This window comes from Saccopteryx leptura, chromosome 4, assembly GCF_036850995.1.
Source record: "Saccopteryx leptura isolate mSacLep1 chromosome 4, mSacLep1_pri_phased_curated, whole genome shotgun sequence".
NCBI classification, from domain to species: Eukaryota; Metazoa; Chordata; class Mammalia; order Chiroptera; family Emballonuridae; genus Saccopteryx; species Saccopteryx leptura.
Genome location: NC_089506.1, coordinates 99,172,710 through 99,198,112, shown reverse-complemented (window position 1 = coordinate 99,198,112; position 25,403 = coordinate 99,172,710). Strand labels below are relative to the sequence as shown.

Below are 25,403 nucleotides of genomic sequence, written 5' to 3'. Positions count from 1 at the left end.
TAGAACATGTTGTCAAGAAGACTTTCAAAAATCACTAGACTATAAGACATAGAAAATGGAGCCTGATTTTTGTCTTAAATCAGTCATTTTCAATCTGTGTGCCACAAGAATTTTTAAAATATCCAACACCTGACTATTTAGCCAGGACACTGACCTCTTTTCCTTAGATTGTCAAGTTAAAAAAAAATGACAACAGCCATCACAACAATAGTCATCTGATGAATCAAAATTATACCTATTTTTTTTTTTGTCAGAGTGGCAAAAAAACATACCTTTTGGTGTGCTGAATAATTTTAGTAATTAGTTTATACGTGCCATGAGATGAAGAAGGTTGAAAATTACTGGCTTAAACTCTTGTGATGACAGGCCAGGGACTTATGCAGACTGATTCACATATTAGTGCTCTCAAAAGTCAACTTGTATTTATTGCTACATGTTTGGTTTGGGGCTGCAAATTATGCTCAGAGACTGAGTTTGTCGTTGCCAGCAACTTATTTAACATAGTTTCACTGTAGGAATTTCATAAGGTGATAGCATACAAATAATGTCTTGTCTTTTCTTAAGTGAGAAGCGTGGTGGCAGAGAGACAGACTCCCACATGCGCCCTGACCAGGATCCACCTGGCAAACCCCGTAGCAGGCAATGTCCTGCACATCTGGGGCTGTTGCTCTGTTGCTCAGCAAACAAGCTATTTTAGCACCTGAGACAAGGCCATGGAGCCATCCTCAGTGCCTGGGGCCACCTTTCTCTAACTGAACCATGGCTTTGGGAGGTAAAAAGAGAGATGGAGAGAGAAAAGGGAGAAGGGAAGGGGTTAAAAAGCAGATGGTCACTTCTCCTGTGTGTCTTGACCAGGAATCAAACCCAGGACATCCACATGCCAGGCCAATGCTCTACCAGTGAGCCAACTGGCCAGGGCCAGAATAATGTCTTTTGATAAGCCAGTAAAGAAATAACATACTCCAAACCAATGATCAATTAGTCACACTATTGTTCCGGATAGAGGAGATGAAAGAAATAAAGTCCAAATTTATCAAATGAAAGAATTGTTCCAGGAAGAGGAACCCCAGGTGAAAAGTATAGGGTTATAATAGAGCATTCCAGAAATTCCAGGAAATTCTGTACTAGAATTTAGAGCACCTTTAACCACCTAGAAATCTGGGAGTCAGCTGCTTCTGCTCCCTCATCCTCCACATCTGATCCATCATCAATTACATGTGCTTATGATACAGTCTTTAAAATATATTTTGCTTCCACCCTCTCATCTACAGTTCTGTTGCCAGTGTGCAAATCATCACCAACATCTTGCGTTGGAAGATTGCAATAGTCTTCTGACGAAGTTCCCTCTCCCACACTTTCTTCCTGCTCCAGTTTGCCATCTATCAGAGTGATATTTTTAAAATATATATATTTTTCTTATTAAAGTCCAGTATACATACAGTTAAACTCACCCTTTTTAGTGCTATAGTGCTGTGAGGTTCACCATTACATATAGTTGCGTAACTGTCACCACAACCAATAGAGAACAGCTGTCTCCCCTGAAAGCTACCCCAGGACACTTTGCCATCAGGCCGTCCTCCTAGCAGCCGAACCCCTGCTGATCTGATTTCTGTACTTACTGATTTGCCTTTTCCAAAATGTCATTTAATGGAATCACACAGTATGGGGTCTCGTGAGTCTGGCTTCTTCCACTTAACATAATGTATTTGAGAATCATTTATGTTGTGTGTCCCAGTAGTTCCTTTTTATTGCCAAGTGGTAATAAAATTTTTGTGGCCTATTTTGTAGATGTACAGAAGTTTGTTTATCCATTCACAAGTTGATAGATATCTGGATAGTTTCTGATTTGGAACAATAATAATAAATAAGGCTGCTATGAACATTTATGCCCAGATCTTTAAGAGAAAGTAAATTTTTGCTTCACTTGGGTAAACATCTAGGCATTTTTACGTCATCTGATGAAACTGTCAAACTGATTTCCAAAGTGACAATACCATTTTGCATATCTGTCAGCAATGAATGAGAGTCCCAGTTGCTCTGCCTCTTCTCTAGTACTTGGTGGTGTCATTTTTTGTGTGTGACATCTCATTAGGATTTTCAATGTGCATTTTCCCTACTCCTAAGGATGTTGAGCATCTTCTCATGTGTATCTTCTTTAGTGCAAAATGTCTCTTCACATCTTTTGCCCAGTTTTTGAATTGGGTTATTTGCTTTCTTTTTCATGAGTTTTCAGTGTTTGTTATATATTCTAGATACCAATTCAGTATCAGATACATTCTTTCCAAACATTTTCTTCCACTTTGATAAAGGGAAAATCTCCTGTTTTCTTTCAGGGATTTTATATTCTAAATTTTACATGTAAGCCTCTTTTCTGAGTTAATTTTTTATATGGTGCAAGATGTGGGGTTAGGCTAATTATTTCACAGGAGCATATACTGTTGTTTTAGCACCATTTGCTAAAAGGACTGTCCTTCCCCATTGAATTATTTGGACCTATGCTGAAAATCAACTAACCACATTTGTGTGGATCTTTTTGGGGAATTACTATTCTGTTTCATTGATCTATGTGTCCATCCCTTTACTAATACCATACTTTCTGAAGTTAGAAGTAGGGAGGCAGTCAGATAGACTTCCACATGTGCCCAACCGGGATCCACTGGGCATGCCCACCATGGGGTGATGCTCTGCCCATCTGGGGCCTTGCTCCGTTGCAGCCAGAGCCATTCTAGCACCTGAGGCGGAGGCCATGGAGCCATCCTCAGCGCCCAGGCCAACTTTGCTCCAATGGAGCCCTGGCTGTGGGAGGGGAAGAGAGAGATAGAGAAGAAGGAAAGAGGGAAGGGTGGAGAAGCAGATAGGCGCTTCTCCTGTATGCCCTGGCCAGGAATCGAACACAGGACTTCTATACGCCGGTTGGACACTCTACTGCTGAACCAACTGGCCAGGGCTTAATTACTTTCTATCTTTATACTTTATAGTTAAATCTTAAAATCAGGTAGTATACATCCTTTTTAATTTGGTAGGAATCAGTGGATGAAAAATTACTAAGAGGACATCAGGGGTAGGGGAAAATTCTGTCTAAGTCAACCTAACAGGATTCTTGCTGCAGGCAGGTGGCCAGGGCCATCAAATTTTGCCTGAGGGTAGTAGATGATCAGGAACCCAACCAGATATCAAGGGTGGGAGATTTGGGTTAACCTTTTATAACATTGTTCTTGCTAAAATTGGACAATGCAGAGACAAACCTTTGGGGTCTAGTTGGGAAGAGTCTGACCAGAATTTGGTCAGAAGGAGAATCTTTGTCATCATCCATACTGATACTCTCTCTACTTCATTAATTTTCACTGCTGTAATACTACAATTTATTCATCTGTTTTTTATTGATATGCATTTAGGTTCTTTCCATTTCTTTTGCTATTAAAAAGAGTGAGCTATGAATATTTCTTGACCTGTATTCTTGTGTATAAGTTGAGAGTCTATAGGAATGACATTACCAAATTGCTTCCCAAAGTTGTTAATCCAGCAGCAGAAATGAAGTCCGGGGCTCTGCCTCCATATCTACTCTCTTAAAGTTTTTGGTTGTGGTTTTACTTTACCTTTCCATGTTTCCTAGTGAACATCAACATCTTTTTATTTGTTGTGGTTTATTTACCCTTCTGAGAATTGCCTATTTCTTCTGCAATTTTTTCTTGCTTAGTAGGGGTTTTATTTCTCTTCATATGTTTAAGTAGTGTTCCTTAAATACTCCAAATGTATATACAAGAGTTTAGGGTTGTATCTAGCATGTAGGAAAAACTTTATTGTGCTGTGAAAACAAAAAATCCCTAGGAAAACGGCAAAGGGAAATCTCAGGATGGTTGATGGGCACAGCCCTAGGGACCAATCAGTTCAGATTAGAAAAGATGAAATTTCAAGAGAGAGACCTCCAAGAAAGTAAAAGTGATAAAAATCCAATATACATGAACTTATTTAATTGTTCAATATACTTGAACAATTAAGGAACACTTTGAGGAAGTAAGTGAAAAACTAAACCAAGAACAAAACATGATGATTATTAACTCCATGAAAAGAAAAAAGTTGTACAGGAAAGATAAAGCCATAATACCAAAAATAAAACATAGCTCAGCTGTGAATAGCATTTATATAATCCTAAAATATAAGCACTGGAGCTAATCTAGTCAAAAATACCACGTTGGGAATGGGAAAACAAGCTGTTGGGCACGGATGGTGGGGGGTGTATGAAAAAGTGTTAAACTCTCCTCTTACCTGATGGAAAGTTAATAAATATCCCTAAAACGGAAATATTGAGACAGTACCATAAGGATGAAGAAGTACCAGGAAAAGAACGTCTAAGTCGAACGTGTCTCTGGGAGCAGGAGTGAGGGAGGGGGAAGAGCACAGGGCCGTCTGCTTTTCCTGTGGCCTGTGTGACTGAATCTATGCTCATGGAGATCTCTAATGCAGATTCAGTTTTTAAAGTAAATAGAATCCAGCCATCTGACTAGTCAGGAACTAATGCACATCAGCCTTTTATTAGAGAAATCAACAGACAGTGTAAAGTTTACTCTCCAGGTGGCTTAACAATGTCTACTTCTGTTTCATGCAGGCAGGGGGAAAGCTACTGCTTTCTTCCATTGTTTTTCTTCTGGTTAGCTAGAAGTGTTAGCTTTTTTTAAGTCACAGGCCTCAGCTCTTTAAATACAAAATAATTACTCTTTATTGAAAGAAGTACACTGTATTTTGAACTCTGAGTAAATTGAAAGATTTTGTATCAATCAGCATGATTGCAGAGCACAATCAGTCTTTTAATCTTTGGGAACAAGATTTCTAACTAGTAGATAACAGATGTTCATCAAATAACATTGCTAGAAGTGATAGACAGCTTTTATATGTTCTCCTAACCTTGGCACTGTGCACATAAGCTGTCCCCACTGTCTATGGGAACAATGTGGTGAATAATGCAGCTACTTTAATCGTTAGTGAACAAATCCCTAAATATAGTTGATACCTATCTTTGAAATCCACCTGGATTGTAAATATAATGGAAATTTACTAAACCTCCCTCCTCTCTGCAGTGTTGGAACATTTAGATGGGTAGACAAGGCTTTTGGGCTAAGTTTGGAGGGAAATCTGGCCACGGTTTCTTACTTTCTTAATTTAATCATTTGTTCTGAGCTGATTTATTTTTAAATCAGTAAACATCAACTCTGATTATTTTTCAAGTACTTACAATTACCACCACCACCCTTGCTATGTTTGGAAATACTTTATAGCCACAAAATTGCCTTTTCTAAAATATTTTTTAGCACTAAGAATCAAATTCTTTCATTCTTAAACTAGATACAGCCATAATTGAATGTTCTTGTCCCCTTTATGCCATGAAATTAACTTGCACAAAGAAAAGAAAAATGTAGAAAAAGATAAAGTAAATTGTCTTACTTTGCTTTCACGGGCAGTCCAACAGTGCTAATAGCAGTAGCTCAACTTAATACTACTAGTGATGAAAATAGTTCCCGTAAGTGGCAAGCCAAGAAACTGGGCAGCTCTAGCAATCCCAACTGCCTCAATAACTGGTCTTTTCTGGCAAAGAGCCTGGGTCTATAAATAATTCAATCTACTTCAGCTAGGTCTTACCAACAGGAACTGTCAGAAGTGATATATGATGCAAAACTTTATCCAAGATTGACCTTATCTCCCAGGCAGCATTTCCAGGGCAGGCAGTGCCTGACTGAGAACAAGCACGTTCGTTTGTACAAATGGTGCAAATATAAAGGAAAATGCCAAGTTTCTTATTCTTTGTAAATTATGTTTGATAAATTCAGTGTGGACATATTGATGTTGTTCTAAACATAAGTTTTAAGAAGATATAGAGGTAGGTAGCTAGGTAGGTAGATAGAAGGCAGACAAAAATCTTTAATAGATGTGTTTTATGTAGGAGAAGGTTTTTTTTTTGTTTTTTTTTTTTTAAGAGACAGCAAGTGTCCCAGATTTTATAAAATGGGGCTATTTTTAAAACTGCTGTCACCCTAGGGCCCGCTCCGACAGGAGCTGTGGGAGTGGTAGACAGAACACAGATCTCCAGTGCCAGGAGGCGGGGTGTAGAGCCACCTCCATGACTCTCCGTCTCCATCGCCTCGAGCAGGACACATTGTTCCGTTAGTACTTCCTACTGCCTACACCTCGGCTTCCTACTGCCTATACCTCGGCTTCCTCGTCTCCCAAACAAGAGTCCTCGGTCTTGGTTGTTCTCAGTAGGAAGAATACTCTCTGTGAAGACAAAGCAGAGTGTGACACACAGCACAGTGAAGTGCAGCTGGTGATGATGGGGTGCTGGTGGCACTCAGGGCTGTGGAAAGGCGATCAGTGAACCCTGGGATTTGCAGGGAAACACCATAGAATTGTTGTGGAACCCTCCCCTTCCCCAGTTTTCATCCTCTTCATTAGCCAGAGTCCTCACTTTACCTTTTCCTGTCTTCTAGGGTTCTAATAATAACTGCTACTATGTGTTGAGCAACTACTAATTTGGTGCTTTGCATTTACTAAATTCATCTAATCCAGGGGCAGTCAACCTTTTTATACCTACCGCCCACTTTTGTATCTCTGTTAGTAGTAAAATTTTCTAACCGCCCACCGGTTCCACAGTAATGATGATTTATAAAGTAGGGAAGTAACTTTACTTTATAAAATTTATAAAGCAGAGTTACAGCAAGTTAAAGCATATAATAATAATTACTTACCAAGTACTTTATGTCGGATTTTCGCTAAGTTTGGCAGAAAACAACTTACTATAGTTAAATCTACTTTTTATTTATACTTTGGTTGCTCTGCTGCCGCCCACCATGAAAGCTGGAACGCCTGCTAGTGGGCGGTAGGGACCAGGTTGACTACCACTGATCTAATCCTAGAAATAATGTTTATGATGTTCAGACACTGCTCTTTATCCCCATTTTGCCAATGACAAAAGCAGGTCTCAGAACAATAACTCACCTACCCAGCATTAAACACTGTAAGGAAATGTCAGGGTCTCACCCCAGATCAGTCTGACTACAAAGCAAGTGCTGATTGCACCGCATTACACTATCACTGTTGTGACTCCCTAAGAAGGAAACCAGAATTCAGATGAGGAAACATTTCGATTAAAGTGCTAAAACATTGACCCATCTTGGGACTCTATCAAGACAATGAAAAGAACTTAGATTATTTTTTGACAGTAAAGAATCATGGTTTAATAGGCATCTATTTGACAGTTTTTGTATTTCCGTGACAAAAACATAACTCTGAGAGTCTGGCCTCGAGGCTGGACTTGGCCTAGGACCTTGTCAAGTGGGTCTCAGAGTTCTGCTCTAGGCTGTTGAGAACTTCATTCCACTGATAGCAGGATTTGTGCTTTTTGTTTGTTTTCGGTCCTATTTTCGTATCGTGTAGTAATATAGTACCCTGCTCCTGTCATTACTTTTTGCAGATGTTACACCTCCACTAACATCTGGCTATATAGAAGTCACTGATCTTCAATCAAAGAAACTTCGATATATCCCCATTCCCAGGTAATCCATTTCCACCTTTCTTTTGTTCTTAGCTTGTATGTCAGGTAAAAAAATGAGTGAATTCTTAATAAGCATTCTGAATAAATGTATGGTTTTTGCTTCCTGAAATAAAAAGCTCTTTTTTTTTCAGTTACAGTTGGTTTATCCATCTTGCTGTTCTTCTTCATGCCTTACTGCCACTTTAATTTTCATTTTGGAAAAATATTCAAATGTTACATAAGTATAAATCTATTAGCCTTAAAGTTTTCATTTCTCTTTTTTGATCTGCCCTAATGATAAATTTTTCTGTATCCAAAAGATCACTTTTAGTATTGCAGAAATGTGTATACTTTATAGATTAGTTTTCTGAGGTAAATGATTTCAAAATGTCAAAGTAAATGAAATAGCATATGTTTAATATTGTTTTAAAATACGTTAGTATGAAAAAAATACGTTAGTATGCATCTGCAGTCATGAAGGACATACAGTAGTCAAAGGCCTTCAGAGATTTGGAATGGAACTCATTGCCATACACTGCTCTTGTTATTGTCCGGGAACGGAAGCAAAGCACTCACGCGCCAGACTGCGGATGCCAAGGAGAAGCAGGGATGCTCAGTGTCGTCTGTGGTGCACACAGGTGTCCTACCCGTACCTCAGCCCTCTCTGGGTGTGTCGGGGCCTGACCTCTCTCAGCTGAGCTGGTGCCTGCCTTTGTCTCACAGCCCCTCCTCACATATGCCCCTCACAGGCAACTGAGCCTCCACACACAGTGGGTAAAACATCACTTGAAATCCTAAGAGGAGCCTGGAAACCTTCCTGCCCGAAGGCCAGGGACACTGGACCTTATCAGTTATGCAGACCATTACCAGCCGATGTCACAGGAAGGCCAGGGACACTGGACCTTATCAGTTATGCAGACCATTACCAGCCGATGTCACAGGAAGGCCAGGGACACTGGACCTTATCAGTTATGCAGACCATTACCAGCCCACCTTTCTAGCCACTCCTCCAAGTCCCAGAAGAAAAGAGCTCAGTGTGACAATACAGAGTAACTCAGAAACAGTTTCATTTCTCAGGGTCAAGAAATATGAATAATGGTAGCATATTCAAATAAATAGATTTACTTATTTTAACATACATAAGTATACCTTCTTTGTCAGTTTCATGGAAAATAACTTTCGGTCACTTGAGGGAAGACCTTATCCATATTAATTGTATGCTCATTAAAATATACTGTTAGTGGCCCTGGCCGGTTGGCTCAGTGGTAGAGTGTCGGCCTGGCATACAGAAGTCCCGGGTTCGATTCCCGGCCAGGGCACACAGGAGAAGCGCCCATCTGCTTCTCCACCCCTCCCCCTCTCCTTCCTCTCTGTCTCTCTCTTCCCCTCCTGCAGCCGAGGCTCCATTGGAGCAAAGATGGCCCGGGTGCTGGGGATGGCTCCTTGGCCTCTGCCCCAGGCGCTAGAGTGGCTCTGGTCGCAACAGAGCGACGCCCGGGAGGGGCAGAGCACCGCCCCCTGGTGGGCGTGCCGGGTGGATCCCGGTCGGGCGCATGCAGGAGTCTGACTGTCTCTCCCCATTTCTAGCTTCAGAAAAATACAAAAAAAATATATATGTATATATATATATATACATGTATATATATATATACATATATATATGCTGTTAGTGCAAGTTACAAAAGCAAAAAACAACTTTTTGTTTTTTACCTTTCTAAACCGTGCATTTTTTTAATTGTCTTAATTTTACCCTCATTAGCCCTCACTTTTTATTTTTGTGCTTTTCTCTCAACTTTCTCTGTAACCTCTCTGTTCTACCTGTCGCTACCTGTCGTAGAAGGAACATCTGGAACAGGAGCTGAAGAGATAACCAGTGCTGCTGGCCCCCATCGCTCAATCAGAGCTGCATGTCCAACAGAAATGTACACTGTGAGCCCACATGTAATATTATATCCCTCAAGAAGCACATTAAAAAGTAAAAAGCTACATGCGAAATTAATATTTTATGTAACCTAGTGTATCTTAAATATTATCATTTTGACATGTATTCAATATGAGAATTTTAACAAAATAATTTACATTCACCCTCTTTTGTAAGTCTTTGAGATCTAGTATATGTTTTACACTTACGAAACATCTAAATTTGGACTTGCCACATTTTAAGTGCCACGTGATTCATAGTCTGTTCATTGTCAGTAGATCCTGAGTTTCTCCTGAGATTAACTGTTGTCATATTTTGGCTTATATGCAATCCACGGGAACAGCCCATCTGGATTTCGGTTTTGTTGCTAAGTGCTTAAAGTGAACATTCTGCTAGCTATCAGGAATTTTCCATTTGATGGCTAACTTCAAATAATAGAATATACAGTAAAATTATATGTAACTGCAGGGCTAAAATGAATATATCACTTTTATCCTCACTAAAATTTGAGTATCCTTTTCTCAAATTTTTATATTATTTGTATTTATAAAATGATACTACCCAGCTCTTATCTGTGGGTGTATATAAATCGAAGTTCCACTCTATTATAATTTTATTTGTTCCTTAAAGACCTTGTTACTATGTACAAGGGGAACATGCATTTAAAAAAAAAACAGGTAGAAAAAAGTGGGCGAAGGGATTCTAGACCTAGTGTACAAATTGTTGTGAAAATCTGGTTTCCTCAGCACTTTTTATTGACATATTGAAGAAACTGCCTTTATAAATTCCAAGTTTCATGGTGGCAAGTTAAACATGCAACCAGTAGGTACAGAGCTCGTTTTACATACATATCCTGAGTGTTCTTGAAAGAGTTTCAAAAATCATTTCACATGGATAAATTTCATTGTTCCCTTTACTTTACCATAGGTACCTACTAGCTTTTTCTTTCCTAAGGCAAACATGTTCTTGGAGAGCACAATGAGTTAAATCCTGTGTTATATCAAATGTTACTTAATTTGAGTCCCTCTAGTCCTACAAAGTAATTCTGAAACACTTGGTCCCGTCCTACTATTACGCTCTCGTAAACATTTTCTGAGACTTCTGTATTCCAGAGGAGCTGGCTTTATTACAGTGTTAAAATCTACTAAGGCTGAGTGAAAATTAAAAAAAGGTCAAAGTAGTCTTGGTTTATATTTTTGTAAATAAGAAGAATTTGCCTAATAGCGGTTTTGTGGTTTTACTAGATCAACAATGATAATTTGTTTTTTTGTTTGTTTTTGTTTGTTTATTTTGTATTTTTCTGAAGCCGGAAACGAGGAGAGACAGACAGACTCCGCATGCGCCCGACCGGGATCCACCCAGCACGCCCACCAGGGGGCGATGCTCTGCCCCTCCGGGGCGTCGCTCTGTTGCGACCAGAGCCACTCTAGCGCCTGGGGCAGAGGCCAAGGAGCCATCCCCAGCACCCGGGCCATCTTTGCTCCATTGGAGCCTTGGCTGCGGGAGGGGAAGAGAGAGACAGAGAGGAAGGAGAGGGGGAGGGGTGGAGAAGCGGATGGGCGCCTCTCCTGTGTGCCCTGGCCGGGAATCGAACCTGGGACTTCTGCACACCAGGCCGAGGCTCTACCACTGAGCCAACCGGCCAGGGAACAATGATAATTTGTTTTTATTATCTGATCAGACCATCCCTTTAGACAATTTATTTCATATAGAACGTATCAGATGTATTTAGAGAGCCAACCCTAGTAATTAGAATTTGTAATGTATGTTTTTTATATATTAAGAGCTGTACTCAGACACAGGAAGTATATATGCAATTGACTCAGAGGCAAAAGTTGCATTCCTAGAAATGACTGTATGTGTATCAGAAATATAAAATAAAGAAAATATTTATCTGTATGAACTATACTGCTCACAAAATTAGGGGGTATTTCAAAATGAATATGAAGCTATGAAATATCCCCTAATTTTTGTGAGTAGTGTTATACAAGAATTCTATGAATTTCTTATTAGAAATTCTTATAACTTTCTGTTAGAAAAGGCAAAATATCAAACACAAAGGCTGTTAAAACAGAAACAACACATCAGTTCCTGCCCTGAATGGACTCTGCACGTTTATGATTTGTGAGTTGGTTTACAGTGTCTATCTTTCTGACAGTGAACACTAATGTTATCTAGTGTCTACAGATACAGAAAATTGTAAATAGCCAATAATAAAATGTGTTTTGTTTTGTCTTTGCTGACAGGTGGATCTGTTGATATCTTTTAATGTGCTTATTATTGTATTAGAATTCTTTATAACAAGTTTAATGAACTTAATTCAGGTTAAACTAGCTTTATTATCTGGATCACCAATTGGTTGAGTACTGTGATTTCTCTTTCAGATCAGACTCCCTCTCCCCGTATACCACCTGGGTGTCTACTATTTCAGACACAGACGCACTGCTGGCCGAGTGGGGCAACGGTGGTGTTGTCACTGTTGATATGGGAGGTCGCATCAGGCTTTGGGAAACCGGGCTTGAACATCTGCAGCGCTCACTCATGGAGTGGAGAAACATGATTGGGCAAGACGACCGACATGTGCAGGTACCACCTGAACTGACCCTCCTCCTAAGGGTGCTTATTCAGGCATAAATTGAGTTCCTAATGCCACAGTTGTGAAAACTTCCAAACCAACTACTCAGATACAGTAGCTATATGGCTAAAATAAATTTTGGATCCAGAAAAAGGAAATCTTATCCATCTAAATAGTGAGAAAGTAAAAATGTGCACTTTTATTTTTCTGTCACTGCTTAATTATACAGGTTCCTAACGGCACAGTGTGCAAATGTAATCAGCTTTTATTTTTAAACCTGAAGGGTTGATCAGTTTCCAGCGCCGCCTTTTCATCTGTTCTCACTCTCCTACCATTGTCAGCATCTCTGCATGCTACCCAGGAAAAGAAACATTGAGGATCTAAAATCCAGCACATTTTATAAGGCCATACATTTAGACTAGAGAAGATAACCAGAATCCTGCCTCTAATAGAGGTGTGTTTTTCCCAAAGTCCTTATTCCCCCAGCTAATGCACAGTCAGCAGTCACAGCAGACCCCACCCGCACTGGAAGGGCAGGTGGGACTCCAGAAATGACGCAGTCCACACCTAATCTAGCTGCTGATGCTCTAGAACAGTGAGGGAGACGTGTGCCCATTAATTCTAAAGCATGTCATAAAAGGATTTATTTATGTTAATCTTCAGAAGAAAACTTCCTTATTTACATTTCATTTTTATCTGGCAAAAAGAAAAGCAGGTTTCTGCCAGCTGAGTTGCTCTGTAAAGAGCCAATTAACGAGATAAGAAATTTCCATACACTATCCCATTGATACCTGATTAATAATCACTGTTTTATGTCGTTATTTTTGTGGTTTTCATAAAGGAGAAATTATATATTTGTGAATGAGTAATGTATAGTTCTTGTAAATTCTTAAAAGCTTGAAGGGACATTTTGAAAATCATAGTTTAGGCCTGACCTGTGGTGGCGCAGTGGATAAAGTGTCGACCTGGAAATGCTGAGGTCGCTGGTTCGAAACCCTGGGCTTGCCTGATCAAGGCACATATGGGAGTTGATGCTTCCAGCTCCTCCCCCCTTCTCTCTCTCTGTCTCTCTCTCTCCCTCTCTGTCTCTCTCTCCTCTTTAAAAATGAATAAATAAAATAAAATAAATTTAAAAGAAAAAAAAAAAAAGAAAATCATAGTTTAATGTAGGCAAGCAACCTCAAATCCTTTGAAATAGCATGACTCTATTAATTTAAGCTAAAACAAATGTATAACTCTAAAATAAACATGTCATTAAGTGCAATGGATTTATCACAGAACAGACTGAATGTAGATAACTATCCATAACAATTAGAAAACTAATTAACTGTATGGCTCTATTTCTTTAATTATTCTAAACATTAGTTTCTTCCACCTTTTAATTAAGCTCCTATTTTCATTACAGTGACTGATACCTAATAGTAAATACTATTGTATTTGAATATTTTATTTTATTTTTAATTTCTCACTTGCTAAAGATAATCAAAGGTCATGTTTCTTCTATGGTCAACATTTGTGGCTTATTAAGTTTATCCTTTACAACAGAACTTTATAAAGGACTTTTACTCATGATTTTGATAACGTGTTGACTGCTACAAAAACGAACCCCGCCCTGTGCTTTAGCGACGCAGCCTCTCCCTTCCCAGTGTCTCCCGTCTCTGTTCTGCGTGGTTGTATTCCCAGATTCCAGCATCACAGTTAGTACACAACAGGCAGTTAATATGTTTGGTAAAGTTCAGATGCATATATACTGTTACATTGCTTATTAAAGCTGTTTGATAACAAAGAGAATTCTTTTAAACTGTTACAAATTATTCGTTTGTTTTTATGTAACTGAGTATTTGTTGAATATTGTTGGGCAGATAAAATGTATTATGCTCACTTTGTTAAAGATGGTGCTGCCCAGGAGGAGGCCGTTACCCAGGTGATATTAATGTGTGTTGGGGGCGGACTATGAGCAGGCCGAATCTCTGTAGCCTGGGGCTTAGTTTTGGGATTAAGCCTTTCCCACCCTTTTTGATGTGGGATGGTACAATCCTATCATGCCTCAGAAAGTGACTTTGTATTAGAGACTTCCCTATTTTGTATATTGGATTAAAGGTTTGGATTTCTACAGTATAAAATAGGGGCAGAACGGGAGCTTGCTCTCTTGGTTCCTGAGATTATCATTAGAGGAGAGAGCAGAGCAGAGAGCAGAAAGAGGCCACGAGGAGTAGGCCAGGAGAAGCAGCTAAGATGGCGGAATGCTGAGTGAGATGCCAGTTTGTGTAGAGTTTGTATCTGGGATAAGGAAGGAGATGGGGAACTGAGGAGAATAAGGCTGGTGAGCTAGAAACCTTTGATTCTAGGAAACTCGGATAAGTCAGTAGCTTTGTGAGCACTGAATGTGAGTGGGTTTTGGAGCCCAGTGTGTATTTTCATTTGCCTGCTGGGTGCAAGCTAGAATTAAAGATGACAGCCATCAGTTTTTGGCTCCATTGTTTCTTTACCGACTGTCCGAATCCAATGCGAACCTGCATGGGCCGGGCTGCTGTAGTGGTGACCGTGGCCTTGGCTTCTGGCTTTACAAATATATATGATTATTAAGTTAGGAATAAACAGAATTATAGTGTCTAACATCTCAAAAATAACCAAATATTTGGTTATTTGTACAGGGCAATACCTGATCCTTCCCCAAACCAACCATTTTCCAGAAAATGTATAACTGTGTCTTCCGTTCAATGTTCCTCTTTAAGAGAATTAAGATTTATTCAGTAATAAGTCACATAATTCAGAATTTAATCATAGTTCCATTTGGAAAATCAGAATAGATGTTATTAAACATTCTCCTTCCATTTCTAATGTTTCCTGGTTCACTTTGGTTGATAGCAAAAATGTACACCTACATACAAATTTAAGTGGGAAATAGATTGTGAGCATGCTTTACATTTAAACAGACAGGATTTTGGACCCTGGCCAGTTGGCTCAGCAGTACAGTGTTGGCTTGGTATGTGGAAGTCCCGGGTTTGATTCCCGGTCAGGGCACACAGGAGAAGCACCCATCTGCTGCTCCACCCTTCCCCCTCTCCTTCCTCTCTATCTCTCTCTTCCCCTCCCGCAACCAAGGCTCTAATGGAGCAAAGTTGGCCCGGGCGCAGAGGGACAGCTCTATGTCCTCCACCTCAGGCACTAGAATGGCTCCAGTTGCAACAGAGCAACACCCCAGATGGGCAGAGTATCGCCCCCTGGTGGGCATGCTGGGTGGATTCTGGTCAGGCGCATGCAGGAGTCTGTCTGACTGCCTCCTCACTTCTAACTTCGGAAAAATGCAAATAAATAAATAAGTAAACAGACAGGATTTATTGTCCATATAGTCTGCCATTGTTTTGATTTCTGGTCATATCTCTACTCTACCTTTTCACTGTTTGGTAAACAATGAGACGGCATATATAATTGCTCTTATTTAGACCAGTTCATGTTATTATTTACAAGTGGTTTACACAACCAACTCTAAATATGAATTATCCCAGGGCAACAGCAATAACAAGTAAGAATTTGTCTTTTACAGTTTTCTTCCTGTTCAGTCCTTCAAGCTGTTCAACACAGGTCTGCCCCTGATTCGAGAGACTCAATTAGAAATATTGAGAAAACAATAGGTTCTCTGCACCACACTTAAAACTTGCTGACTGCCAGCAGCTTCCCTTGTCACTGGCAGAGTAACTTGATCTCCATCTAGTGGCCAAAAGGATTTACTTTACATCATAGAAGTTAAAGGCTAGGTCTTCACTCCAGTAGTTTGAGGCTGCCCCAGATTGGAAGGGAGATTTACACATCGCTGTCTGGCTGGTGCCTGTTAGTCCTGAGCTGTTCCTTTGGGTCAGCAGTGGAGGCTAGGCAAATAGCCACCCAAATCACCCACCACATATTTACCCCCATCTTTCCCTAATTCCTTTGCCTGGTGTCAAAAGAACCATTATATATGTATTTAGATTAACTGTCAGTCACATGCTTTATCCTTTATTTCTTTGCTACATTTCAGGCTTCTAGAGTTATCAGCTCTGACTCCAATTTTGCTTTGAACTTTTGTATTTGTTTAATGAATTCATTGATTGTTGTTTTAATGAGTACGGCTTGCAAGAAAGTGCTGTAAAGTACCTAATCCACAATTCCGCAGGTTTTTGTAGAGACACCAAGTCCAGATAAAATTTGAAAAGTTTTATTAAAAGAGGAAATTTATTAAATATGCCGGCCACATATATCTTACACGGGGCAGTAGTCCCAAATCGTATGTGTCATTAATATTCTAGGGGTTGGTTATATATCCTTAATTATACATGGGCGGGGAAAAAGCCTGACATCACAACCTTTGTCTTTACTTACACAGGTTTGGGAAAGTATGAGGGGGATGGGACACAATTCATTAGCAAGTTCATAACATCTGTCTATAGGGTCCACAAAAAAACGTTTCTACACATTAAAACTTACAAGGTAACACAATAGTAAAAATGTCACTCTACATATTAAAAGATATTCCTATATTTTCCAGTGTTCACCTGCCATTCCTTTGTTCAGAGATACATACATTAACTACATGCTTTCCAGGAGGGGTGGGGTAGTTTCCATGGGGACAAATGCCTGTAAATGGCCCATCAATATATATAAGAAAAGGTTTCATTTAACCTTTTCTCTGCCTGCACCTGGCTAGCTATTCACTCACTTCCTTATAGGTGTGGGGGAGGTCAGAGAAGCCAACTCTTCTTCTGCTCTGCATTTACAATATAATGCTGTCGGCCATCCTAGTTTTGATGCTAATCACGCAAGCATAGAAATCACACTTACAAAATCTTTCTGCAGGCCTAGCTCAAATTAATAAAATGTTCTTTAAGCTTTCTAAAATATTAATACTAATTCTGTAACTTTTGATACCTTACAACAAAAGTATATATTAAGCTTTGCATTTACAATGTGTTCATTAATTTTACATGCTCTGATAGGAACATGTCTTTTTCTAATAGTAAACAATTATAACAACAAAATCAAAGCATCAATCTAAGAGCCCATTATGAAGAATCCATTTTTATTACTTTTAAGCTCCATGTTTTCAGAGGCATGGGTTAATTATAAGTCAAAATTCTTCTGATGATGCTTGATAGTATTCTTTATGAAGCATACTTTTGTATATTTTTATTTAGTTACATTTGGATTCTTCCCAAGAAGGCTGTTAAAACTACCCCACAGTTTTTCTCAGGTTTAAAATCATTTCCTCTAAAAGGCTCCTGGTGACTATTCTTGTGGGAGCAAAAAGGCTGAAAGGTTACAGCTTTCAAGTGTTGTTTTCTAAATACAGTAAACTGATCAGAAACAAAATATTCTGTATATTACTGGTAGAACCTCTTTGAGGCCTTTGAATAGTACTTTGAATAGTACTATATACTTTAAGAGTGGAAACAAACACAGTGTGGAACTGGAACTTATTCATTAAGATAGTGCCTGCTACCCAACAGACACAGTGACTATTTGAAAATAGAAACATAGATTGAAATACATAGAAGAGATAGCTAGTTTGTATTAAGCACAACTCATCCTTCCCCCTTTTCAAAGAAAATATTCAAGGAGCATGTGTAAATGTAGCTTGCTGTAGTTCTGTAACTAAGCTTGCCCTTTTCTTTAACCACTGGTTCAACAGTTACGATTTTTTTAGATTTCAGTAAGATGTTAAGGTCTACTTTCAGTTTTGGAAATCCCTAGATTATATAAGTGGCACTCTATTAGTAAGTTTAGTTTTTCATTGTACATGCCATGCTATCTCCAGATCCTCTGTGGAGGTTTGCGATTCTTTGTTCTTTTTAAGAATCATAGTCCACTCTTGTTCTTTAAACTTGGCTCTCGTCATTAACTCTAAAAGTACTTAGCAGCCTGATTCAGTGGGTCATTGCTATTGAATAACATGTATTTTGTAGGGCCGTTATATGTACACATGCCTTTGGGAAACATCCTTGGCCCAGAAAGGCAAAGCTTTAAAAAACAAACAAACATAATCTCCTACCATATCTCTTAGCCATGTGTCAGGAGAGCTGGTTTCCAGAAGTGTGTCTAGCTGTTAGCCTATGTGGTCATACTTGGGCACTGCTTCTAACAATTTCCCCATTATTATTCCTGTTGAAGCAACAATTCTCAACTGCTGTGCCACAAGAACTTTAAAAATGTGCAATCAATACCTGACTAGTTAGTTAGGGGCACTAACCTCCTGTCCTTGGGTTGTCAAATTAAAAAATGACAACAGCCATCTAGTGTGAATGAATCAAAATTTTACATTTTCTTTTTGTCAGATCAGCCACAGAATTTCAGTAATTAGTTTATGTGTGCCATGAGATGAAAAGCTTGACGATGGCTGTATTAGAGAAATCCCAGCCATAGAAGTTCACTTTGAATCTAGATTTCTGAGTAAGGTTTTTAGGAGTACCAGATGAAAGTGCAGGGTTCACTGAGGAGCGGGATACCCCATGTTGTGCTGATGAACCAGCCCTCTGTGGGTGGGGGCGGGCAGCTTATATTTATCCGTTCCCATGGTGCACGTGTTTCCTCCATGGCTGATTTCAGGCCACCAAAGGTTAACAGTCTGCTCCCAGAATTCCTGAATATTTAGCAATCATCTCTCAAACTGGTTAAGCCTTTGACTCCCCGGGGAGAATTATGATAGTTAGGTAATTGCAAGGCCTTGCAGGAATAAGGCAATGGAAATGTGGGTAAGAAGAGAAAGAGGCGAAAGAGAAGGAAAGAGGTGTTGAGGATGCCCGTAAGATGGTATCACGTTACCTCTGCGAAATGCTGGAGCCTGCAATCGGCAGTTACCAATTACAATGCTCTTCTTGGACCAGACATTTGGTTTGAGTCAAGGCTTAGAGAGAAGTCTGCCCTCAAGTAGAATTAACACTCATAGGTTCAAGCACAGGGGCCACCTTTCTGCCAAACACTATATTTCAGAAGGAAATTGCTAGTTGATTTTTATATTCCTTCAAAAGTATTGCTTCCTTTAGGTCACAACTTTATTAGTGATTGCTAACTATAATTCAAATTAAATCAGCAACTACCTTCCTAAGATGAGAAAATCAACAAGTGTTTGATTTTAGAGTATAAGGAAAACAAATTCGGTAATACAGCAATTATAAATTGAGATGTCAAATGCAATGAATATATTGAAAGTCAGTGACTGTAGAATTTTTATGGTTCTGAGCTTATAATTTATATACTCATGTAAAGTGAACAGTGGTAGCAGAAATAAAACCTTGCTGTTATATTTATAGATAGATTTGTAATTTTACTCATAGATCATACAGCATAAAATTTGAAGTGGTTTCATCTGAGTTCAAATCCATGCTCCACTTCATATGTTATATTTGGCAAATTGCTCACTCTTTCCAAGCTTCACTTTCAGTCATAATATAAAGAGAGCATCATCAGACCTTACAGAGTTGTTGTAAGAATGAAATGCATGGATGCCTGGCACACAGTCAGTACTCAGTAAACAAATAAAAACTTAGACTAAAAGATTAAAAACTTAGAATTCGGGTAATATTGGATGATGGAATTCTTTAATGACTAAATGGAAACAAAGCCAAATTAAAAGCAAGCCATTACCCAATACCTAATATGAAATTATGGCCCAGTGAGTTGCATAATTCATCATCTATCGTAGTGTTAAAATGTGAGTTTTGTTATAATCCTGTTTGGGAAACTTTGTCAGGCCCAAAAGAAATGAAAAAAGAGTCTGTCTAAACCTGTCAGCTTGAAGGAAAGCAGGAAATCAACAATGGGACCATTGTCAGCAGAGGATTATAGTGTTTAGCTTTATTCGAAAGATAAATTAGAACAGGACCAAAAAACACATAGCAAAATATACATCATCTTTAGCCTGAGTCCTGAGAACAGTCAAGAACAAGTCAAACCTAGAGTTGTCTTTGTTGTTCTGTATATAGTGTTCTCTTTACACCAGTCTAAACATGTTTCTCTTTTTATTTTCTATTTCCTTACAAGGTCAGGCCATAGGTACTATCTATCTCTAACCTCTCTCTTTGAATGGTTTCACCCAGGTATTCATTTATTTGCTGAATTAACATTTTTGAGCACATAGAATTGCTGGGATAAATAAAGAAATGAGATACAGCCCTGGCCGGTTGCTCAGTGGTAGAGTGTCGGCCTGGCGTGCAGAAGTCCCGGGTTCGATTCCCGGCCAGGGCACACAGGAGAAGCACCCATCTGCTTCTCCACCCCTCCCCCTCTCCTTCCTCTCTGTCTCTCTCTTCCCCTTCCGCAGCCGAGGCTCCATTGGAGCAAAGATGGCCTGGGTGCTGGGGATGGCTCCTTGGCCTCTGCCCCAGGCACTAGAGTGGCTCTGGTCGCAACAGAGCTACGCCCCGGAGGGGCAGAGCATCGCCCCCTGGTGGGCAGAGTGTCGCCCCCTGGTGGGCGTGCCAGGTGGATCCCGGTCTGGCGCATGCAGGAGTCTGTCTGACTGTCTCTCCCCATTTCCAGCTTCAGAAAAATACAAAAAAAAAGAAAGAAAGAAATGAGATACAGGTGCACACCCAGGGAACATACAGTTCAGTGGAGCTATAATAAAATAAGTTATGGTACTGTGTGGTGAGAAAGAGATGAAAGCATGTTGAAAAGATCAGAAGGTAGCACAGAATAACTTAACTCTACCCCTTGGGAGGGGTTCCAAGGTGAATTAGTATCTGGACCCAGTTTTTAAGAAAGGGGGTAGGGACTCCTGACAAATCAAATGCAAGTGATTTGTTTTGCTTCTTACCAAAACCCAGTAAAAGATACTAAAGGGTCAAAGAAGGACAAGGACCAATGGTACAAAACCAACAAGGACGAAGAGAACTGGAGACATCAGAACAGCAGGGGTTGCAGCAGCATGTTGGAGGATGGAAGACGGATGGGCGGGTGATAACTGAGTTAGTGACTGGAGAGAGCTAAAACCCATTTCTCCAGTGGGGAAGGCAACAAGACGCAGCTGCTTTCCTCTGTGGAAGCCCAGAAAGCAGCAAGACTTGAAGATACCATTTACCTTAGATCAGGGGTCCCCAAACTACGGCTTGCGGGCCGCATGCAGCCCCCTGAAGCCATTTATCTGGCCCCTGCCGCACTTCCGGAAGGGGCACTTCTTTCATTGATGGTCAGTGAGTGGAGCACATTGACCATCTCATTAGCCAAAAGCAGGTCTATAGTTCCCATTGAAATACTGGTCAGTTTGTTGATTTAAGTTTACTTGTTCTTTATTTTAAATATTGTATTTGTTCCCGTTTTGTTTTTTTACTTTAAAATAAGATATGTGCAGTGTGCATAGGGATTTGTTCATAGGGTTTTTTTTATAGTCCGGCCCTCCAATGGTCTGAGGGATAGTGAACTGGCCCCCTGTGTAAAAAGTTTGGGGACCCCTGCCTTAGAAGGCTGGAGTGTGGGGTAGCTCTCAAAATTGGAAGATTGCTTGCAAGTCTGCGTATTGGCCATGTAGGCATCCAGGTTTTTCTTCTCTATCTTAACGCACCTAGGCAACAGGCCCCCTCTGCCTTATGAAAGACAGGAGCTGTGATAGAGAGCTGCACAGTGTAGGACAGGAGTGAGACCGCATAGCCAACAAGAAGATAAAATAAAAGTCTGCATCCTTATTCATACCCCTGGAGCAGGACACTGGGGAATCCTCTCTGGGAACTGACATGCCCAAGAGAAAAGCCCCACGACACTGACTCTTCGAGGCTGCCCCCTAGTGACCTTCCAGCAAGACGCACTTGTTGACAAGCCCTGTTTTATGCAAAAAAAAATTTCAGTTCACTTTGTAATGCCTTATCCTTACATATTAATAGACACCTTTATAAAAAAGGTGAAAATTAAAATAAATGAACAGAGAAAATAGAGGTGATGCAGGCAGCACAGAAACATTTCACAAAGTGACAATATTCTCAGAAAGGTAATAGAAAATGTATAGTAAAATCTAAAACAAAAACAGATGTTGTTTTGACATAGGAACCTTCAAAGAACAAGAAAGGCCTCTTGGGGAAAAATGGTAGCAGAAATAAAGTAAATAGAAAGGGTTGGAATATTCTTTTACACCAGGAAGCTCAATAGCGGAGGACAATACAGTGCGCAGAGCTGGAGTGCTGTCTCTAGGGATCAGGACTGAGGGCAGCGTTGGTGGAGCACGAGGCTGCTGTTTTTGTTATACATGTAGTACTATTTAACTCACTAAACTTTTACATTTATTATTTTTGATAAAAAATAAATAAAAATTTATTCAACAGAATAACAAGAGGCAGGCAGGAAGAGTAAGAGTAAGCATGAAGAGACTCTTTCCGTCTCCAGCAGCCTGGCAGGCACAGCAGCCGCCCTGATCGTGCACCTGCTGCGGATGGAGACGGAATGGCCATGCTTCCGCGTCACTGCGCACCTGCTGTGGATGGAGACGGAACGGCTCTGCCGCTGGATCACTGCGCACCTGCTGCGGATGGAGACGGAACGGCCCTGCCGCTGGATCACTGCGCACCTGCTGCGGATGGAGACAGAATGGCCCTGCCGCTGGATCACTGCGCACCTGCTGTGGATGGAGACGGAACGGCCTTGCTGCGCAATCACAGGCACAAGTGACCTAGAGCACCCGCCCCCGTCCTCTGAGGGCACTCCTTCAGCGACCACCGGACGGACGAGTTGGGGGCAAGACATTGGGCGTGGAGCCCGCGGCTGACAGCATAGTTGTAGTTGTCCTGAAACCACCTCCTATGTGCCAAATACCATCGACAAGAATGCCGCCGGGCCACCCTGAGCGCAGGTGCCAGCGCATCTGCAAGAACAAGACCCCCGGGTCTGCATGTGGCCGCCGCAGGGCCAGGGCCAGCACCAGGCTGCACAGCCAGAGCCCGCAATGGTGCGGAGGGAGAGACTGTGCCACCTAGAGCCCCTGAGAACCCCCATTCCCCAAGCAATAATGGTGTCAGCCGGCTTTCCTCAAAAACAAGCAAACGAAAGAGTAGACATGAAAGGAAATTAAATTTAGTTTGACTGGATCCTGTACACTTTTAATATATATGTTTAATAGAACAAAATAAACTGGTTAATTTTTTTATTTCACTTAGAAATGACCCGGGGTTCCAGTTCTGAATAAGATGGAGTAAGCACATTCTATCCTGTCTCTGTCACTGAATTCAGCAATAAAACCTGGACAGAATAATGAAGCAGCTACTTGAGGGTCCTGAAAAATAAATGAATGCAGGCGGATTGAGGACAATCAGAATTTTAACTACCATTGAAATGGCTGTGAGTTTCCCTTTTTCCTCCAGCATCCCCTGGCCTCGACACAAGGCAGCATGGGAATGAAGATGGGCACTCCCAGCACAGGAAGAGTAGAAGGCAACTTCCTCTATTGAAAGGAAGAAAATCCCACCGCTAATGAAAGACTAAAGCTGGGGATGATAAGGCAAAGGTGACCACACCCACCACGCCTTTTCAGCATCAGACTGGAAGTCCTCACCATGCAACAAGAAAATTAATAGAGGTATACAGATTGAACAGGAAGGTATAAAACTGCACCTATTTGCAGACAACATAACTCCCTAGAAAATCCACAGAAGCTACCAAAAATATCTTCTCAACTAATAAGTGAGTTTAGAAAGGTTAAAACCCAATCATGTTTTTATATACTAGCAATTAATAATTAAAACCCGCCCTGGCCGGTTGGCTCAGCGGTAGAGCGTCGACCTGGCGTGCGGGGGACCCGGGTTGATTCCCTGCCAGGGCACATAGGAGAAGCGCCCATTTGCTTCTCCACCCCACCCCCTCCTTCCTCTCTGTCTCTCTCTTCCCCTCCTGCAGCCGAGGCTCCACTGGAGCAAAGATGGCCCGGGCGCTGGGGATGGCTCCTTGGCCTCTGCCCCAGGCACTAGAGTGGCTCTGGTCGCGGCAGAGCGACCCCCCGGAGGGGCAGAGCATCACCCCCTGGTGGGCAGAGCGTCACCCCTGGTGGGCGTGCCGGGTGGATCCCGGTCGGGCACATGCGGGAGTCTGTCTGACTGTCTCTCCCCGTTTCCAGCTTCAGAAAAATTAAAAAAAAAAAAAAAAACAGAAAAAAAAATAATAATAATTAAAACCCCAAATTTAAATATATATATAATCTACAAACAGTTCCCCCTAAAAATGAAATACATGTCTAACAAGACATGTTCAGGATTTGTATGCTGAATACTATAAAACTTTAATAAAAGAAAGACCTAAATAAAAAGAGAGATACACTGAGGTAATGGATTAGAACAGTGGTCCCCAACCCCCGGGCCTTGGACCGGTACCGGTCCATGGGCCATTTGGTACCGGTACGCAGAGAAAGAATAAATAACTTACATTATTTCTGTTTTATTTATATTTAAGTCTGAATGATGTTTTATTTTTTAAAAATGACCAGATTCCCTGTGTTACATCCGTCTAAGACTCTTGACACTTTTCTCAGTCACGTGATACATTTATCCGTCCCACCCTAAAGGTTGGTCCGTGAAAATATTTTCTGACATTAAATTGGTCCATGGCCCAAAAAAGGTTGGGGACCACTGGATTGGAAGAGTCAACTTAATAAAGATGTCAGTTATCTCCAAATAGACATATAGATTTAACTCAATTCCTACCAAAATCCCAGCAGGATTCTTTTATAGTTATACACACGTTGATTCTGAAATTTATGTGGGAGGATGAAGAAACTAAAAGAGAGGAAACAATTTTTTAAAAGAAGAATAAAAACTAGAGGAATCATACTACCTATTTTGAAGATTTCCTATAAAATTACAATAATAGAAGTGTGATGTTGGCAGAAGGATAAACACGTAAGTCAATGGAACAGAATACTGTTGAGACATAGATCCATAGACATGTGGCCAACGGATTTTCAACAAAGGTGCCAAAGCAATTTAATAGAGAAAGGATAGTCTTTTCAACAAATGGTGCTGGAACAATTGGACACCACATGCAAAATAAATTTTAAAAGAATCTATTTTTTTAAAACAAATAAATAAATAAAATAAATTTTCTAAAGAGCTACCAACCCAAAAATAATACTAGTAAACAATAGTAAATGGTACTTGTAAGGTATTTTTCGCCACTAATAAGGAAGGAAGGGGGCTGGAGCTACGAAGTGTGGAATAATAAAAGGCTTTATTGAGTACAGAGCGTGCTTCCCACCTGAGGAGGTTCCCTGGCCCCGAGGAAAGATGGAGGCCAGGGAAGTCGCAAGTGGTGACCCGCATGGGAGATAAAGGGTCCCTAGGGTGGTCGAGCTAATATGACGTGGTGTAATCTCACTGGCTGATGGAGGTGTCGCTCTTTTCCAAAGGGTTCCTGGGAAGTTTCTTTTGGCAAGCTTGGTTGTG

The 25,403-nt window shown here is 40.6% G+C and overlaps 1 protein-coding gene across 2 annotated transcripts in view; it reads left to right on the top strand.

The window, feature by feature from the left end:
- VWA8 (von Willebrand factor A domain containing 8) overlaps window positions 1-25,403 on the top strand; it is a 376,366-nt gene that overhangs the window by 254,926 nt on the left and 96,037 nt on the right. For both annotated transcript variants that reach the window (XM_066380832.1, XM_066380831.1), the window contains exons 36-37: window positions 7,463-7,544; window positions 11,828-12,029. In XM_066380832.1, coding sequence (XP_066236929.1) covers window positions 7,463-7,544; window positions 11,828-12,029 — 284 coding nt within the window. The remainder of the gene's footprint in view (window positions 1-7,462; window positions 7,545-11,827; window positions 12,030-25,403) is intronic.